This window comes from Canis lupus, chromosome 23 (assembly GCF_048164855.1).
Source record: "Canis lupus baileyi chromosome 23, mCanLup2.hap1, whole genome shotgun sequence".
NCBI classification, from domain to species: domain Eukaryota; kingdom Metazoa; phylum Chordata; class Mammalia; order Carnivora; family Canidae; genus Canis; species Canis lupus.
The window spans coordinates 18,088,239-18,108,407 of record NC_132860.1 but is presented as its reverse complement, the minus strand read 5'-3'; the positions used below and the strand labels follow the sequence as shown (position 1 = coordinate 18,108,407).

General features: G+C 34.8%; 1 protein-coding gene and 1 long non-coding RNA gene across 3 annotated transcripts in view; one reads left to right on the top strand and one right to left on the bottom strand.

Moving 5' to 3' along the window:
- Positions 1 to 20,169, top strand: part of IPO7 (importin 7) — a 55,911-nt gene that overhangs the window by 13,335 nt on the left and 22,407 nt on the right. Inside the window, exons 2-8 of the mRNA XM_072794112.1 lie at positions 3,794 to 3,875; positions 7,562 to 7,715; positions 8,476 to 8,634; positions 13,083 to 13,239; positions 14,737 to 14,826; positions 18,588 to 18,682; positions 18,795 to 18,879. Of these exons, the coding sequence (XP_072650213.1) occupies positions 3,794 to 3,875; positions 7,562 to 7,715; positions 8,476 to 8,634; positions 13,083 to 13,239; positions 14,737 to 14,826; positions 18,588 to 18,682; positions 18,795 to 18,879 (822 nt within the window). The remainder of the gene's footprint in view (positions 1 to 3,793; positions 3,876 to 7,561; positions 7,716 to 8,475; positions 8,635 to 13,082; positions 13,240 to 14,736; positions 14,827 to 18,587; positions 18,683 to 18,794; positions 18,880 to 20,169) is intronic.
- The window catches only part of LOC140614818 (uncharacterized), a 48,352-nt gene continuing 31,989 nt past the window's right edge, over positions 3,807 to 20,169 (bottom strand). Inside the window, exons 3-4 of one of the 2 annotated variants that reach the window (XR_012015591.1) lie at positions 9,367 to 9,655; positions 3,807 to 4,084 (exon numbers count right to left, since the gene is read on the bottom strand). This is a non-coding gene — a long non-coding RNA (uncharacterized lncRNA). Of the gene's footprint in view, positions 4,085 to 7,641; positions 9,656 to 20,169 lie in introns of those variants that run through there. The other variant, XR_012015590.1, reaches the window with a different exon arrangement.

The following is a 20,169-nucleotide window of genomic DNA, read 5'->3' as shown; positions in this document are numbered from 1 at the left end:
GGAAGATATAGTTAGTGGCACATGGCTCACTTTTAACTCACAGGTGGCTGTATATGTGGGGAGCCAACAAAAACAGTGGTAGTTGTGGTGGTTTTTGTTATTTTAACATGACCCCTGAACATAATCCAACAACTTTATTTGGGGTTCCAATCATAGAAAGCAGTCGTTTTCAACTCACAAGGAAAAAATGTAGTATTGGGACCTCAAGAGAACTTATTTACAAAACCCCATATATTGTATTTTATAGGCTATTATTTATTTATTTATTTATTTATTTATTTATTTATTTATTTATTTATTTATTTTTAAAAGATTTTATTTATTCATAGAAACAGAGAGAGAGAGAGAGGCAGAGACCCAGGCAGAGGGAGAAGCAGGCATCATACAGAGAGCCTGACGTGGGACTCGATCCAGGGTCTCCAGGATCACACCCTGGGCTGTAGGCGGCGCTAAACCACTGCGCCACCGGGGCTGCCGTATAGGTGATTTATAAAGGACCATTTGGCAATTTTCAGTTTATGCCCTACTGACTTTAGAACATACTCTGAGGTAGATGAGATTCTATTGTCAATGTAGATAAAAGCAACAGAAATTTGTTACATCTTGACATTTACTGTAATACTTTCACATATTTTACTTATTCCTTATAATCATCTTGTGAAGCAAATTTGGTACATTAATTTTGTAATTAAGTCTTAGACTTGCTCAAGAGTTAAAAATGTTGGAAGTAGCATCACCTGTATTTGTAATCAGACTGTCTGATTCTAGCTGTCCATTCCAGGAATTCATAATTTGATGCAGGAGATAAGATATATACTATAAGTAGCCTAAAAAGTTCCCTACTAGTAGTGTGGATAGTAGTGTCCTTTGTGGGCTCATTTATCTCTTTAATATAAACACTTTTTTACACTGCACTGCCCCTAGGTGATCACAGCTGCTTCCAAGGCATTTTTATAGTTGTTTCATTTTAGTTCTTCATTTAATAAATTTGTTAAATACCTTAAATGCCAAGAGTCATGAGGACCTTGGTTTACAAATAGTATAGTTCCTATCAGTGAAGCTTAAAATCTAATTAACAGCAGAGGCAGACATAAACCAGTCTATATATATAATGATTACAAATACGTAATAAATGGTATGGAGGAAAACCCCCCCGAGATTATGAGACTAATAATAGGGAGCCCTACTTTAGCTTGAATGATCAATCAGATCAATCAAAGCCTTCTCTAAATGTTTAGGAGGAGACTCAAAGAATGAAGCTGTGAACCAGTTAACCCTGGTGGAACACTGGAGAGAAGAGTGTTATAGATAGAAAGCTATAGCATGTACAGGACTCAGAAATGTAGTAATTATGTTTGTTGAAAGAACCTAAAGAAGGCTGCTAAGGTGGGAAGTAAGAAAGTTTCTCTAAATGAGACTGAAGAAATAGACCGGGGCAAGATAATGCAGGCCCTTAAATATTAAATAGGCTTTGGGAAGTCGAGTAGAAAGCTATTTTAAAAAAAAAAATTTTTTTTTTAAAGGGGATTGGTATAAAAATAAAAAATAAATAAATAAATAAATAAATAAATAAAAAATAAATAAATAAATAAATAAATAAATAAATAAGATTGGTTTACAATTTTAAAGACCTTTGCTGCTAAATGGAGAATGAGCAGGAGGGTGGCAAATAGTTAAGAAAGATGATAGTCATTTGGACTAGGTTGATATTAGTGGGAATGGAGAAAGTGGGTATATTATATGAGTATTTTGTATAAAGAATTGACAGGTCCTGATGCATTTAATTGGGGTAAAAAAGAGGGAAGTATTAAAGAGGTCATTCAGTATTTGACCTAAGTGACTGAGGATAGTGATGAAAAAGATGGGGAGAAGTAGTACAAGAAAGTAGAAACACAGCTTTTAGGGGAGAAGATGCTTTGAACAGTATAAATTTGAGAGGCCTGTGAAGGTAGAGATATTAAATAGATCTCTTAAGAGTGACCTGGACTGGAAATCATGTATTTGACAAGTAGATAGTATTTAAAGACCTGGTTGGATGAAATCAGCTGGGGAGTGTAAAAGATGGCCCATGACTTGAGCAGTTATAGTTTAAATAGCATAAGAAACCAAAGTAATTTGAGAAGGAAAAGACCAGGAAAAGTGGTCTATGAATTGCTTAGGTGGAAGGATGTTTCAAGAAAGTTATAGTGGTTAATGGTGGTTGGAGTACTGGAAAGGGCAGATAACTGCCCTTCATCCATTTAACTACTCCCATTCATGTCTTAAATTTAAGCGTTTTTTTCTGAGGTTAGAAGATTCTCCTTTTGATTCTTTAATAGTGTCTCTACCCCTTCTACTGTACTTTATTATAATTACTTGTTTTTACTATCCTTCACATTAAACTCTTAAGTTTCCATGGGGTCACAGAGCCTTATTGTTTTGTTTCAACCCTTGTATACTTAGCTCCTGGTGTGGTGTCATACACCAGGAACGTCTGAATAAACAATTTTTGGAGTGACAGAATTCCAGGTTCTAATGTAGAAGAAATTTTTTATATCCAGAGGGAAATTTTTCTGTTTCTAAGAATGTTTTTGTGGAATATTGGGGGGGGAGGAGTCTGTAAAGAAGAAACTAAAATAAAAGTTACAATTGTTCACGTGTATATGTTAAGAAAACATGCTAAAACTTGGGCTGAAATGAAGAGATGACATAGGTGGTAGTTATATTTGAGGAGAGGGAATGCTACTCTGAAAACATTCAAGAAGGGATATAGCTTGAATGTTCAGTTCTTTTTCTAAAAACCAGAAGCAAATATGACAGTTTAGGAATCATTAAGTAACTTTTTTATACTGTTAATGAACGTTACCAGGGTCTGTAGTATAAACTGCAAAATAGAAAACATGTAAAGAATAGCTCCTTTATAATCCCACCACACGAGAGATAAACTATATTAACATTTTGGGTATATTTCCTTATTTTCTATATATGTTGTGTTGGAATTTCATATAAATGTATTTATTATTATCATATAGTTTGTATCCTACTTTTGTTGTTGTTGTTGTTGTATCCTACTTTTATTGTATATTCAAAACTTTGATTTTAGAACGCCTGAGTGGCTCAGTTGGTTAAGCATCTGCCTTCTGCTCAGGTCATGATCTCAAGATCCTGGGATTGAGCCCCATGTTGGGCTCCCTCCTCTGTGGGGAACCTTCTTCTTTCTCTCCTGTTCCTCCTCCTCGTGCTTGTTCACTCTCACTCTGTGTCAAATAAATAAAATCTTAAAAAAAATTGATTTTAAAATTTTCTGTTTAAATATAGCATACATACAGAATAGTCATTGTAAGGGTACAGTTGATTAATTTTCACAAACGGAAGACACTGAGGTAAAATAGCCATATTCAAAAATAAGACATTATTAGCACCTTGGAAACCACTTCCGAGGCTATTAATTTTTACTGATTTAGTCTAGTCACTCAAAACATCTCTTTGGAGAAATTATTACTGAATTGGGGAAATAGGTATTACAGAGGATATTGTTTTTGAGCTGTTGCTGTTCAGTGTAAGTTAAGAATGCTAGTTAGGATAAGTGGGAAGTAGAGCAGTATGCAGGCAAATGTAAACATCTAAAATATTTTAGGAGTTAGGTTATTAATTTTTTTTTTTATTCATTGTTGGTGAGTGATGGGGGAAGTAAAGCTGGGACCAACTTGCAGGTGGGTAGCCTTTTGTGCCAGTCAAACAGTGGAATAGAGTACTGAGAATATTTGCAGAAATTTAAAACTTTTTTTTATTTTTTTTATTTTTTGTTTTGTAGGCACACAAGTCTCTGAATTTTGTTTCAACACTGCTTCAGATTACTATGTCGGAACAACTGGATTTACCTGTGAGACAGGCAGGCAAGTTGCTGAATTATTTTCTTGGTTTTATGTAAATCAATTCTTTCAGAGGTTCATAATTGAATAGCAGAGGTGTGTTGGGTTGGCCCTTCAGTGATTTTCTTCCCTGAAAATCAGTTTTCCCTCATGTGCTTACTACAAACAGCTAGTGCCTTGGTATCGGTGGCAGAGTTAAAAGAATGTGTTATTTCGTTGAATTAAAAGAGAAGCTGAAAAGAGAAATTGATAGGGTTTATTGAAAAGAGAAATTGATAGGGTTTATTAAAAGATTCTGTGTATTCTCTGTTTCCCTACCCAGTGGATGATTCTAAGATAACAAACCTCTTTGTTTATGCAGTTGCTCTTTACAGCTTTTGCATTTACTGTTTTAATCATTTAAAAAGTACTAAAGTAGTCCTCCTGCCCCAATCCATGACTGATTACATTTTAAAACCCTCAGTGGATGCCTGAAACTGCATGGTACCAATGCTATATATACTACATTCTTGCCTACACATACATACTTTTGGTAAAATTTAATTTGTAATTAGGCAAGAGATTAGCCACAACTAATAATAAATTAGAACAATTATAACAATATACTATAATAAGAGGTATGTGAATGTGGTCTCTTAAAATATCTTATTTTACTGTTCTCACCCTTGTGATGATGTGAAAAGATCAAATGCCTGTGTAATGAAATAAGGGAAGGTAAATGATGTAGGCATTTTGACATGGTGCTAGGCTATTGTTGACCTTCTGCTAATATGTCAGAAAAGATCATCTGCTTCTTGATTATGGGTGATGAAGGATAACTGAAACCACAGAAAGTGAAACTGTGCATAAGGGAAGATGACTATTTCTTAGTTCCAGTGTCAACAAGATATTGAGCAATTCTCTCAGTACCAAATCTGTGAAAATGTGATGTGCTACTTCTCATATTATCCATTGGTTTGCAAAATAATGGAATTCATATCTTTAGTGTCCTGTTCTTTATTTGCTGGTGTATTAATTTTGTCATAGGAAATACAAAGTACTAATAATTCCTCTATTCTAGAAAAACCAGTTATGTTCTAGTATTATTTTTTGGTGTTCTTTTTCCCTACATCAATGTTGTTAAAATTTTTTTTTGCTTCACTTAATGTACAGTAAGCACTTCCCTTTTCTTTACATAATATTAGTCTTAAAATTTATTTCAGTGACTAATTTACCATAATGTGCCATATGCAGTGAACCATTTCTCAGTTGTTAGCATTTAATCTTAGATTTATTAACAGTTGTATTCACAGTACCTAAAATATTGCCTGACACACCAAATGTACCCAGTAAATAAATAATGCATCTAAATTTATTTTTTAAATATTGGTATATAAGTAGCAGCACAATGATGGAACATTTTGGGGGCCTGTAAAATAAATAATTTCACTGGACCCTGGTGAGCAGTAAATCTTTTTTTTTTTTTTTTTTTAATTTCTAATTAAATAGAAAAACTTTGCTTTGATTATTTTAACTGTCATTTCTCTTTTACTAAAGAAGTTGGCAGTTTACCCATTTGGTTATTTTGTAGGTAAGCATCTTTGCCTTAGAGAGACAAATACCATACGATTTCACTCGTATGTGGAATTTGAAAAATAAAACAGATGAACATTGGGGAAAGGAAGGAAAAATTCGATGAAAATTGAGAGGGAGGCAAACCATAAGAGATGTTCAACTCTAGAAACAAATGGGGTTGTTGGAGGTGGGTGGGGGGAAGGGATAATTGGGTGATGGGCATTAAGGAGGGCACTTGATGTAATGCACACTGGGTGTTATATGCAACTGATGAGTCACTAAATTGTGCCTCTGAAACTACTTTAAAAAAAAGAATCTTGGGCCTTTAAATCTCAAGTTTTTACTAAGATGTTGAAAGTGGCATTTAGGAGGGACCGTAACATTTTGAGATTTGATTATGTACATTGGCAAAATTAAATTGTGCCAGAAAGTTGTATAGTTAGTATGTGCACAACCAGAAGCAGCCAAATTGTGGAATTAGTCGAAAAAATTTAAATATAATCATTACTTTAAAAATTACATTCTTATAATAATTGAATGATATTCTAGTGTAAATGGTGATTTCATCTGCTAGGCCTGAGAGATACACATTCATTCTGTCTTTGTAGCAGAGTCCAAGCATCCTGGATGAAATAGACTGAATCTTGGTATTCTTACAGTGCAATTCTCACTTGTTTATGTGTTTTATAAACCAAACAACTTAAAATATGAAATCATAATTATACAAATAAACATATATGCCCCATTCTTTTATGTATTATGAAAGAAGTACTCAGGGGCTCTATAGAAGACCTAGGGCTATATCAAGTCTTAATTTTAATCTTTGTTATGTTTTGTAGCTAAAGAATCAAAACTCTGGAAATATTACTAATCTAAAATATGTTACATATACGGAGTCAGTGTTCTTTACTATAAGTGTAGTTTGTCTTAAAACTTGTTGAAAGGTAATTTAATGTGTAGTCAATCTTTTTGAAATACTGTATGTGGAGTATTATTTTAATTCCCAAGATAGAGCAAAGTAGAATATAAAAATCATAGGTATATCAGTTATTCTTACTCAGATAGGTGTAATACTCCAGGTAAGAGTTAATTACTAATCAGAGAAGGGCTGATGTAGAGTTTACTGATTGATTAATTTTGAATGATTTATGTTTCCTGTACATTATGTACATTTGTGATTGAGGGTTCTCTCTCTCATTTGCAGGGAGAGGACTGGATAAAAAGCATGGTTAACAATTTAGTTCAAAAAAAAAAATCTAGTTCATATTGTGTTAACTAGTAGAGTTCAAGATAGCAGTGTGATAGCTAACGGAAAATAGTAATAATGTACTTTTTGAACACAGCACATTCTCCCATAAAATAACATGAATTTGAGGTGGTATATTAATGAAATGCTTAAATTTATAGACTAAAAATTTTTATGCTGTAATTTTTCTCTGATTAAAAATAACAGCCTTGTATGTCTTAGTCATTTTGGGCTCCTGTAACAATTACTATAGACTGAATGATAGAAGTATATTCCTCAACAGTTCTGGAGGCTGAGAAGTCCAGAATCAAGGAGCCAAGCAGATTTGGTGTCTGATGAGGACCCACTTTCTGGCTCTTAGAACCCAACATGTTGGAAGGGGAGGAACCTCTCTAGGGTCACTACTATAAAGACATTAATCACTAAGAAAGGCCTCACCCCTAATACCATCAAACTGGGGTTTAGGATTTAAATACAAATTTGAAGGGGCCACAAATATTCGGTCTATAGTAGTGTTATTAATTGTGGAAGCAGTATTGGTGTGTGTATGTGATTTTGTCTTTAGAGATTTCACTTAGAAAATTTAAAATTAAGCCAAATAGCTTTCCTATAGAAAGGAGGATAAAAGTATAAATGTGATGTAAAAAGTCTTAATAGTTTTGTTTGTATAGTGCATTTGTAGAGTTTCTTAGGCTCTATGTTTAATAATAACTTCAGGGGTGATTGATTACTTAGGAATTAAACTTGAATTTTAATTATCAACTTAAATAGAATGCAGTATTTTATTTTTAAAAAGGGTATCTTCACTAACGATTGGTCTGAAAGAAATAAATGGTAGTGTGAACACTTAAAAAAGGGGTATTCACAGTGCTTTCACAGTAAATACTCTTATATTTTGACTACATTTTAGGTGTTATCTATTTGAAAAATATGATAACACAGTATTGGCCTGATCGGGAAACAGCACCAGGGGATATATCCCCTTACACAATTCCAGAAGAAGATCGACATTGTATTCGAGAAAATATAGTAGAAGCTATTATCCACTCTCCTGAGCTCATCAGGTATATGTATATTTTAAAACTTATCCATTGTAGCAGATACATAATTTGTAGTTTGTGAGGGAACAGTGAAGTGGGTCTTTTCAGAACACTTAAACCTGTCAGTAAATTTAAGAAATACTGTTACAAAATCCTTTTTTTTTTTTTACTGCAGTTTTCACATTTATAAAAATCAGAAACTTATAAATTTATGTAAAATTTGTGAAACATAGTGTGATCAGGTGAAATGGGATAAAGAAAACTGTAGAATGCTGTCATAATACTTTATATGGTCTTGCTATTTAAAAGCTCTTATTTTTATATGATTTTACAGGATTTCTTTTTAGGAGATTGTATTTATTTTTAGATAAGAGAGCGGAGAGGCAGAGGGGGAAGAAGAGGGACAAGCAGACTCCTATCTACGCTCAATGTGAGCCTGCTGAACATGAGCCCTGATGCAGGGCTCAGTATCACCACCCCAAGATCACAACATGACCCAAAATTGAGTTGGATGTTCAACTGACTGAGCCACCTACGCATCCCTGAATTTGCAGTATTTTTAATGAAAATAGCTATACTCTAAATGAAACTCATCAGTTGATGATAGGGATGAAAGATAAGAAAAAATAAAATCACTTGTAACATTTGTCAGTTTTCTTTTAAATCAGTAGGAACAGGTAGTTTTTTCTCAGTGACTTTTTGTGTAAGCAGCCATTTTCTTGTATGAGTAGAACTTTATCTAGGTAACATTTCTTCCTCCTTATTGTTTATTTTTGACTTTCAGGGTACAGCTTACTACATGCATTCACCATATCATCAAACATGATTATCCAAGCCGCTGGACTGCCATTGTGGACAAAATTGGCTTTTATCTTCAGTCTGATAACAGTGCTTGTTGGCTAGGAATTCTTCTTTGCCTTTATCAGCTTGTGAAAAATTATGAGTAAGTGTCAATTCCTACAGAGATTGGAGAAGTAGGAAAAGTTTGGAAATTTTAAGGTGTTTTAACATTTGGCATATGGAAATAAGTGAATTATATGTTGATTTTAATTAAGTATTTTCTTTTTGAAATAGCATTCTTATTTTCTACAGTCGCTTCTGTTGATTCAACTAAGAAACTCCTTGTGCCCTTTCTTATTATTATCTGTTTCCCTATTATCCAATTCCTGACTATGGTCTTCTTAAATTTTGCTGATAAAGGCCTAAACATAAGCTTCTTTAAAATGTGAAGAGTATCAGAGTACTTTGAGCATTAGAGCTCTTTATTTAACTTCTGACTTTCTGTGAATTTTTTATCTTAGTTTGGGGTCTTGATAAGTTTCAAGAACCTACTTGTAATTCTTTAAGAAGGGTATGTTGGAATTTCATATGATCACTTTTAATCAGTGTTTTGAGGTATTCACAGTCACCTGTTTCAGTGTTTGCATATTTGAGCAAATTATAGTTCATATAAGTAATTAGTATCAGTAAGAAAGATTTTAGGCCAAGGGATCATTTTAGATCTGGGTTAGGGATGAGAAAAAAAAATCTAACCTTGGAAGTTGAGGTATAGCACTAAAAGTGGTAAGCCATATGTTGAAGGGATTATCTCAAGTGTGTAGTGAAAGTAATGAAATTTGTAGGCACTTGAAAGTTTTGATATCTGAAAATTATTAGGAAGGCATGAGGAACACACCATGATGGTGGCTTTGTTTCCAGTCCTGACAGCTGCACAGATGCCATTGTGAGCCCTCTAATTCTGGGGCTTGTAGTTAGCCTCCGATACCCTTTTTGGGTCCCAACTCAAAGTAGCTGATGAACTGCTGCTTTTCTTCTGAGCAGGAGAGAAATATACCATTTACAGCATTGGTACTGGTGTTTTCTTGTGTTCCCACCAGCTACCCATCTTCCTGCTAAGGAATGTTCCAGCTGTTGCTCCAACCTCTGTCAGAGTGCCAGTTGTTGTAGTTCTGGTAAGTGAGTGACTGAAATGAGAGAGAATAACAAAAATAAGCTGTTATTGTTGTTGAGGAGGTTAAGTCTCTCCTGTCCTATAATCTTAGCAGGAGAGAGTGTGACAGAGATTTTTTTAAATGGGAGACATAGGAGGCTGCTACAATATTGGAATTCCAGTTCATTTTCAGCCAGTGTTCGATTGTGGAGCACAAGGCATTCACAAGGGATCTGTGTGGACTGAAGCAGTTCTAAGAAAATTCATGGAGAAATTGGAAGTTATGGTGGTCTTCAGGAGCATAGATCCTCAGGAAATGCTTGTCAGTTGAAGGAGCACAGAAGGAGCATTTGAAGAGGAAGGAATGTCACATCATACGGAGTAGTATGAACAAAGAAGGAAAGGTACAGAGGTGGAAATGAGATACTGTCTTTAGTGGGTAGTGAGGAGAACACTAAATGGTATGGATAATTTCTGTTTAGAGGTGGGGGATAAATTTAGGCTGGTAAATTGGGACTATGGTAAAGAGGGTTTTGAATGCTGTGATGGAGAATTTGGATTTAACCTTTTAGACACTAATATATCATTGAAGATTTTTTTGGTTTTTTTAACAGAAAAGTGATGGGCTAGTACTTAGGATTTCCTATGTGCATGACTCACCAGATTGGCACATTGTAGCCTTGTGGTGGTCTGCTTTTATTAGTGTCACATTTTCATGCTTTCAGAACTTTCAGGTCTTGTGGGATAGTAATTTGTTTCCTACTATAATTACTTTTATTTACCAATTAGCTTAGATAAGCAACTAGTACCACCTAATTTCTAGTCCTCTCCTCAATGTAGAGAAGGAGGTAGGAAAGAAGAGTGTATAAAATGGAATGGGTACCCTCTTAATGTTGATGATCATCTGGGTTTGATAAATGGAGAGAAGCACATAAATAGTTCTACCTTTATTGTTAAAGTGAAACATTGTCTATAATTACTATAGTTTGTATAATCAGATTGGAGGCTCAAAATGATTTCCTTTTATAAATTGTTATTTTATTGACTCAGAACTGTACAGGTGTCTTAAAATATATGCTAGGTGTGATTTCTCAGCACATTAAAACAATTTAAAATAATGTCAGTTACTTGTTTAATAGTCTTACTCATTATTAGTGAAAACATTTATCTTGGTGTTTTTTATTCTTGGCAATTTACTTTGGTTCTAATTTCATCTAGTAAGGAAAAAGAATCTAGCTTTTCTGCCTTTACCCTTAAAAAAAAAATATTTTATTTATTTGAGAGAGAGAGAGAGTGTGTGTGTGTGTGTGTGTGTGTGTGAGAGAGAGAGAGAGAGAGAGAGAGAGAGAACAGGAGGGGTAGAGGGGGAGGGAGAGAATCTCAGACACCTTGCTGAATGTGGAGCCAGACTTGGGGCTCCATATATTAGGACCCTGAGAACATGAGTGAGCTGAAATCAAGAGTCAGATGCTTAACCAATTAAGCCAGCCAGGCACCTCTTATCTTTACCTTTTAAAAATGCGTTCAGATAATTCTTTTTTTTTTTTTTTTTTTTTTTTTTTGTGGGCAGCAAAGCAGTTTATTGAGCAATAATAAAATGTATTGAATTATATAGAGTACAAAGCTCCTGAAGAAGGAGGGGACCCAGGAGGATTGTCCCAGATACTCCATTCTTAAACACATTTTCCTCCTTCAGGAAGGTTACCAGTAGATAAAACTGGAGTCTGGTAGGAAAAACCAATTAAAAAGCAGTTTAGATTAATATCTAAAAAGATAAATTGTGTTTTTTAGAATAATGATTTAACCATTACTCTGTATTCTGCAAAGCTATTCTGCTTATTGACTCCTTAATAACGGAAGCTGTGGTATCTTTCCTATAGTTCTAATCTGTTAATTCAGTTGTTTAAAATTTTTTCACTTAAGCATAGTTGAAGCAGTGTTTTTTATTTTTTATTTATTTATTTATTTTTTATTTATGATAGTCACAGAGAGAGAGAGAGAGGCAGAGACATAGGCAGAGGGAGAAGCAGGCTCCATGCACCGGGAACCCGACGTGGGATTCGATCCCGGGTCTCCAGGATCGCACCCTGGGCCAAAGGCAGGCGCTAAACCGCTGTGCCACCCAGGGATCCCGTGTTTTTTATTTTTTAAAAATATTTTATTTCTTTATTTGAGAGAGAGAGCATGAGTGGGGGTTGGGGGGTAGAGAAGCAGACTCCCCACTGAGCAGGGAGCCCAAGACCCCAGCCAAAGGCAGATGCTCAACTGACTGAGCCACCCAGGCACCGGACACAGTGTTTTTTTAATTGAAGTACAGTTTTTTTGTTGTTGTTGTTTTGTTTTTGTTTTTGTTTTTTAAGATTTTATTTATTTATTCATGAGAGACAGGCAGAGGGAGAGGCAGGCTCCTCCCAGGGAGCCTGATATGGGACTCGATCCCTGGACTGGGATCATGCCCTGAGTCAAAGGTAGACACTCAACCGCTGAGCCACCCAGGCATCCCTGAAGTACAGTTTAATTTTAAAAATAAATAAATAAGCCAATAGACTGTTAAAATAAACAATACTGTTAAAATGCTAAGAAATCTATAAGCAGAAATTTCTTACTTAGGTCAGCAGTTCTTTACCAACATCCTTGAAGTAAATGTGATTTCAGAATTCAGGATTTTTTGGGTTGGTTTTGGTTTTGGTTTTGGTTTGTGTTTTTTTTTTTTTTTTTTTTTTTTTTTTTTTTGGATTTTTTGGATTTTAGAAAGACAACAAGGTTCATATAAGTGAACCAGCACCCAGTAGTCAGACACATATCTGCTACAAAATATGTGAATATCCATTCTATATGGTATAAATGAAGACCATAAATAGCTTGTTAAAGTCAGGTTTTGTTGCCATATAGGTTACAAAAGAGCTTCCTGTCTATAGTGCTTTTAGAAGTAGAATATTTTCTGCTTTATAGGTGCAACTTCTGCCTTAATTCTTTTGGTATGTAAATAACTTAAGGATGGTAATATATAATCAATTTTATATCCATCAACTACTTATATTTAAAAGCCAAGTCACTGTAGCTCCTCAGTTGTATCAGTATTTACAATTAGTGACTGTGTAGTGAAGTGGTTAAAGAGAGCAGACCTTGGATCTAGACTGAGGTTCATACCTAGATGAGTATGCTGGGAAAGATATTCCTCTGTTTTTCAGTTTCCTCAAACTGTGGAAGTAAGGATACTAATGGAGCCTTCAAGGTGCTCAGAAAATTTTAAGTATTTTATTATTAGTTGAGGTTTTTCTTAATTTGCTTTTGCTTGTGATTTGGTTTCATATAAGCTTTTTCTGTTCTAGGACTCTAAAGTTGCTTAGGAAATATTTGCTTATATTTGTGTGAACATACAGTTTAATTTTGTATCTCACACATACAAATAAAATTGTGAAATAAATTCTCACAGAATTAGTTTGTATTCCTACCCAAAGGTACAAGAAACCAGAGGAACGGAGTCCATTGGTAGCAGCCATGCAGCATTTCCTGCCAGTTCTAAAGGACCGTTTTATCCAGCTTCTTTCTGATCAATCTGATCAGTCTGTCCTCATTCAGAAACAGATTTTCAAGATCTTCTATGCTCTTGTTCAGGTAATTTTTATAAAGTAGTTTTTAAATATAAGTCTATCACAAAGGAGTCCTGTGTCATAATAATAATTTCATTTGAAAATCTAGATTAAATGGATGATTTGCTAGTCAAATATAAATTGCCAAAATTATAAGTACATTAAAGGTCTAACCAAGCACACTTCCCTAAACACAAACAATTCCAGTAAATCTTAAATTATAATTGGCCAGTTCTCTTAAACCATCCGACACCATTTACAAAATTACTAAAAAATTTTTGTCTTTCACCTTAAGGATTCACAAGTTTGAAAACCAGTTACTGAAATTATAATTTATATCTAGCATGAACCTGATGTGTTAAATATATATAGATTGTCCCGATAATTACAAAACCTGTTTCTAAGTTTAGCACAAAAATACTAATTCTATGGGCTTGATTGGCACATTTGACTGGGTTCTTCATTTTTACATATTGTAAATCTTCCTGGGATAAAAGATATCCACTAAGGAAATGGTTGTATATATATTCTCAGTGGGATGTAATTACTTATATGAAACAGTTTTTGATCAGGTTTAAAATTCTAGTTCTTTTTGTGCCAGTAGCCACAGAAGGATTCATCTCATCTACTGGAACCTTTGGTTCAGTTCAAACCCTTTCTCATTTAAATAGACCTGTAGGCCCGCCCCCCAAAATAATAATAATAAATAAATAAACAAACAACCTACCTGTGCCTTTACTTCTACTAAGATTGTAACTGACTCACTCTGTTGTTTGGTTGGATTTTGCATGTCTTTGCTGGATCAGGAAGGACAATTCTCTCCCAGTGTTAACCAAAGGGCATTTTAATGCCATTCCATTGGCTTCTTACAGAATTTTTAAAACTGATTTGGGTATACAAGATCTATATTGTTCTCATTTGTTTTCAAATTGGTAAGATAACTTTTAGGTTAATAAGTTATTTGACACTAGCGTTCCCTGATACCAAATACAGTCACTTTTGAAAATAGATATCCTGAAATCCTAAATAGAATATTGATTTTATGAGCCTATTAAGAGAGGATTTATCCAAAGAATGTAAGAGTGAATCAATGGTAAGAGATCAGTTCCTGTGATTTAACTCTTAAATGGAAAAAAAAAAAAACCCTGTAATCATTTTTAAAGATGCCAGATAAAGCATTTGATAAAATTTAGTAACCATTCCCATTTAAAAACAGAGTCTTGAACTAGAGATTTTCTTCATTTGATAAGACATTCACTAGAAATCCATAGTATCACTTGTAGGGTAAATATAAGACATATTCCTGATAATTCAGGAATAAGACAAGGAAGTCCACTGTCAGTGCTATAGTTCTCCATTGTAGGTAACTGACCAAATCAGCCAGATAAGAAATTTGCTTATGTGCCAAAAATAGGAAATGTGGATTGAATGAAATACTTATTGTAGGTTCTCTGAAGAATTAAAGGAAGTGGGATTTTCATTTGTAAGGATTTTAAAGTATCAATTTTTGATTTTCATTTAGTATACACTACCACTGGAGCTGATAAACCAACAGAACCTGACAGAATGGATAGAAATTTTAAAGACTGTTGTGAACAGAGATGTGCCTAATGTAAGTCTATGTGTGTTCTTATATTACTAGAATATCTAATTATCTTTTGAGAATTTTAACTGATTAATGAGTTTCTGTAATTTATGATGCAAATTATTCTAGATAAAACATTTGTTTACATATATGCAATACTAAGTAAAAAATTGTGAAGGCTTATTCATATACTATTGTTTAGGTACTTTTATCTGTCTTTATCTTAATGCTTCTGTTTCTTAACTTCTCAATTAGTATAAAGATTTTATTTATTTGAGAGAGAGAGCACATGAGCAGGAGGGAGTGGGAAAAGCAGACTCCCCACTGAGCAGAGAGCCAGAAGCTGGTCCTGAGATCATGAATTGAGCGAAGGCAGTTGCTCAACTGACTGCGCCACCCAGTATAATGAACATATATTATTTAAAAAATTCTTTTAGGGGATCCCTGGGTGGTTCAGTGGTTTGGTGCCTGCCTTTGGCCCAGGGCACCATCCTGGAGTCCCGGGATTGAGTCCCACATCGGGCTTCCGGCATGGAGCCTGCTTCTTCCTTCTCCTGTGTCTCTGCCTCTCTCTCTGTGTGTGTGTCTATCATGAATAAATAAATAAATCTTTAAAAAGAAGGAAAAAATTTAATTAAAAAAATAAAAATTTCTTTTAAGTTTTATTTATTTAAGTAATCTCTACCCCCAACATGGGGCTCAAACTCATGACCCTGAGATCAGGAGTCGCATACTTTTCCACCTGAGCCAGCCAGCCAGGCACCACATCTTATCTTCTCAGTTTTTAATTTTTTGTTTTTAAACTTTTTACATTTATGTTTCAGTTTGTTAGGGTAGGAATTTCTTGTTTTGTTGGTTTTTGTTTTTTTTTTTTAAGATTTTATTTATTTATTCATGAGAGACATACACAGAGAGAGAGAGAGAGAGAGGCACAGACACAGGCAGAGGGAGAAGCAGGCTCCATGCAGGGAGCCTGACGTGGGACTCGATCCCGGGTCTCCAGGATTACACCCTGGGCTAAAGGTGGCGCTAAACCGCTGAGCCACCCAGGCTGCCCCTCAGTTTTTATTTATTTTATTATTTTATCATTATTTTTTATAAACTTATTTTTATTTTTATTATTTTTAAGGATTTTATTTATTCATTCATGAGAGACACACAGAGAGAGGCAAAGGGGGAAGCAGTCTCCCTGCCGGGAACCTGATATGGGACTTGATCCCAAGACCCTGGGATCACTACCTGAGCTAAAGGCAGATGCTCAACCACTGAGCCACCCAGGTGTCCCTACCCCTCAGTTCTTAATTAAGAGTTGGTAACATATATCACCTCAAAATTCTTTTCTTCTTATGATGAGGATTTTTTTTTAAGCTTTATTTAGTTTAGAGAAAGAGTGTGGGTGTGTGAGCAGGGGAAGGGGTAGAGGGAGAGGAAGATAGAATCTTCAAACAGACTGTCCACTCAGTGTGGATGCCCATGTGAGGCTCAATCCCAAGGACCCTGAGATCATGACCTGAGTCAAAATGAATAGTCGGAGGCTTAACGACTGAGTCACCTAGGTGCTCCATGATGAGAATTTTTAAGATCTACTCTGTTAGCAACCTTCAAGTATATGGTACAGTATTGTTAACTACAGTCACTATGCTGAACATTTTATCTACAGAACTGATATATAACTGGTTTTGACTGCCTTCTTAAATTTACTGTGGTAATTATTTCACATTGTATATGTATATCAAATCATTACGTTATACATCTGAAATGGATACAATGTTATGTATTATTTATGTATTTTTAAAAAAAGGACTCAAAGGGCATCCAGGGTGGCTCGGGTTTAGCACTGTCTTCAGCCCAGGGTGTGATCTTGGAGACTGGGGATCGAGTCCTGGGTCGGGACTCTGCCTCTATCTGTGTGTGTGTGTGTGTGTGTGTGTGTGTGTGTGTGTGTGTGTCTCTAAAAAATAAATAATCTTAAAAATAAAAATAATAATAATAAAAAATAAAAAGCACTCGGAGCTAGATTTTAGCCTAATAATTTGTCAGAAGACTTTGTGGTTAGTTGCATTACTTGTTTTTTTAAATAACACTTAAAAAAAAAAGATTTTATTTATTTATTTATGAGAGACAGAGAGAGAGAGAAGCAGAGACACAGGCAGAGGGAGAAGCAGGCTACATGCAGGGAGCCTGACGTGGGACTCAATCCTGGGTCTCCAGGGTCATGCCCTGGGCTGAAGGCGGCGCTAAACCGCTAAGCCACCCGGGCTGCCTTTAAGTAACACTTTTATTAGAGAGATAAACCATATGTCCTAAAAATTCACCTTTTCAAAGTGGGTTTTAGTACATGCAGAATCGTCCAGCTGTGTTTTTTTAATTTAGTCTCAATTTTTAAAGTAACTGCAATTTTTCTTGATAATCTAGTTTTCTAGAAGGCACTGAATTCATTTTTTAATTTTTTTCATTCCCCCCCGTCCCCTCTGAATTTATTTAAAAATTTTTTAAATTAATTAATTAATTTATTTATTTATGATAGTCACAGAGAGAGAAAGCGAGAGAGGCAGAGACACAGGCAGAGGGAGAAGCAGGCTCCATGCACCGGGAGCCCGATGTGGGATTCGATCCTGGGTCTCCAGGATCGCGCCCTGGGCCAAAGGCAGGCGCCAAACCGCTGCGCCACCCAGGGATCCCCTATTTTAAATACAGATATAGAAGGGTTATATAAGGGATCCCTGGGTGGCGCAACAGTTTTGCCTGTTGCAGATCTTAATATAAAAGTAATTTTTTGTATCTACCTTCTTTTGCGTGATATATTTGTGAGATATATTATTCATGTTTTGATATACTAGACTGTTCGTTATATACCAGTGCTCTCCTCATGTTGTGTTGTAGTTTTTATTACCAAGTAGTATTTTCTTATGCGGCTATGCTATAATTTATTTATCCATTCATAAGCTGATAGAAAGTTGGGTAGTTCCAGGCTTTTAGTAGTACAAATCAAGCTGCTATGAATGTTCTTTCACAAATCTTTTTGTGATCACTTATTTTCATTTTTCTTGAGTAAACACCAAAGAGCAGGAGTGGGTCAAAGTATATGTATATGTTTAACTTTATAAATAACTTCTAAAGTGATTTCCAAAGTGGTTGTACCATTGCTCTCACATTTAGTTTTAGTTTGTGGTTGCTCCACAGTCTTAAGTTTCTTGTTGTAAATTAAAAATATGTTGGGATATCATAGGTGAGTATGTAAGGGTCCAATCTGTTCTTTTAGTGATCTATAGTAGTCTTTTATAGATGTTCCATAATTAAGCATCTCCTTATTAGTGAACATTTAGGTTCTTGGTAGTTTTTTACTATGGTTTTTAAATAAATGTTCTCATCTGTCTATTCTTGTGTGTTTATACTAATATTTCTAAAACTAGATTTCTGAAATGGTGTTTCTCATGCTCTTTTGATTTGAACTATGCTCTTTTTGATTCATCTACTTTCCATGACCTTGACTTTTCGTTATTTGGATTTTTGACTAAAATGTTTGTTTGAGCTTGCTCTATAAGAGCAAGCAATTTTAAAAGCATATCCAAAAAAAAAAAAAAAAAGGCATATCCTTTGTAACCAAGTAGTGAAGCAGGTGAAAGTGCCTCCTACGTTTAAATAAGAGTTAGTATTTTTCCAAATCTAGCCTTTATTACAAAAGGCCAACATTGGGGGAACACTTTTTGTGAGACTCTTCTCACCTCCTGCTGTTCCTCTTAGATTATATAATCTCTTCCTATCATTAAATAAATATCTCTTTAAAGGAAACACTTCAGGTTGAAGAAGATGACAGACCAGAGTTACCATGGTGGAAATGTAAAAAGTGGGCTTTACATATTTTAGCAAGGCTTTTTGAAAGGTAAGCTTCTCCCAGTATAAGATGATTTAAATTTATTTTTTTCAAATTGTTTTGTAAGTGTCGATATATAAAGCATTATAAAGAAACAGTGGGCTTTTTAATGTTCTTTTAGATATGGAAGCCCTGGCAATGTTTCCAAGGAGTATAATGAATTTGCTGAAGTATTTCTGAAGGCATTTGCTGTTGGTGTCCAGCAAGTAAGTCTAAGAATTATTCTAAATTGAAAAATGGCATTATTAGGTTAATTTCTCTTTTTTTTCTGGTTCATTGGTACCCAACGATTGCATGTATCATTCTTTAACATTTTGAACCTTGTAGCATTTCCATTTTTGGTCTTACGTCTTCCTTATTCTCTTAAATTTTTGAGAACCTCAGCAAGCTTCCAACCTATTATATATTAACACACAAAAAAATTTTTTTTAAATAACTGCTTCCGAAAATGAAAAGTTTTTAACAAAAGGGAGTGGCATTGTTAAAACTTTCTTATTAATATTTTGTATGGCTTAATAAAGGCAGTTATATTCATCTACTTATGTATTCAGTCGGTTTTAATTTATTTTGGTGAATATAAATACACACCATGTAGCCTTAGAGAAGTTGGAAAATCAGAGCCTGTTTTTTCCCCCCAGAGGCTGTTTTAATATATTTTTCACATAATTGTGGAAATTCTTTGATATCATATCAAATGTGATGATAGTTTCTTTTCTTTTCTTTTCTTTCTTTCTTTTTTTTTTTTTTTAAGTAAATTCTCTACCCAACCGTGGAGCTTGAACTCATGACCCCAAGAGTCAAGTTGCATGTTGTACTATCTGAGACATTCAGTAGTGGTAGTTTCTTAAAGGTTAATTGCAGTGTAGAGTTTGTAACAAGCATTTTTTTATTGTTAAAACTGTTGATCTGTATTGCACTTTTTTTTAAAAAAAGATTTTATTTATTTATGAGAGACAGAGAGAGAGGCAGAGACATTGGCAGAGGGAGAAGCAGGCTCCATGCAGGGAGCCCCATGCGGGACTTGATCCCAGACCCCTGGGATCATGCCCTGAGCCAGAGGCAGATGCTCAACCACTGAGCCACTCAGGCATCCCTGTATTGCACTTTGAATGGATCTTTTATCCATACATGATTTTGTAATAGCTAGTCATTTGGAAATTAAGTTAATGAAGATTTTCCAAATGTTAATGCATTTAATTGTGCAATATTTTTTTTAAAGGTGTATTTGTTTATTTGAGAGAGAGAGAGAGAGAACACAAGCAGAGGGAGAGGGAGGAGGGAAGCAGATTCCTTACTGGGTGTGAAACCCACCTTGGGGCTCATTCTCATAATCCTGAGATCATGACCTGAGCAGAAATCAAGAGTTGAAGGCTTTAAGTTGAGCCACCCAGGTGCCCCTCATTATGTAATTTAAAAAGGAAATCACATTTACTAATATACCACTGATGTTATTAGAAATATCTTTAAATATTGGAAAGTTAATTAAGTGGAGCTAA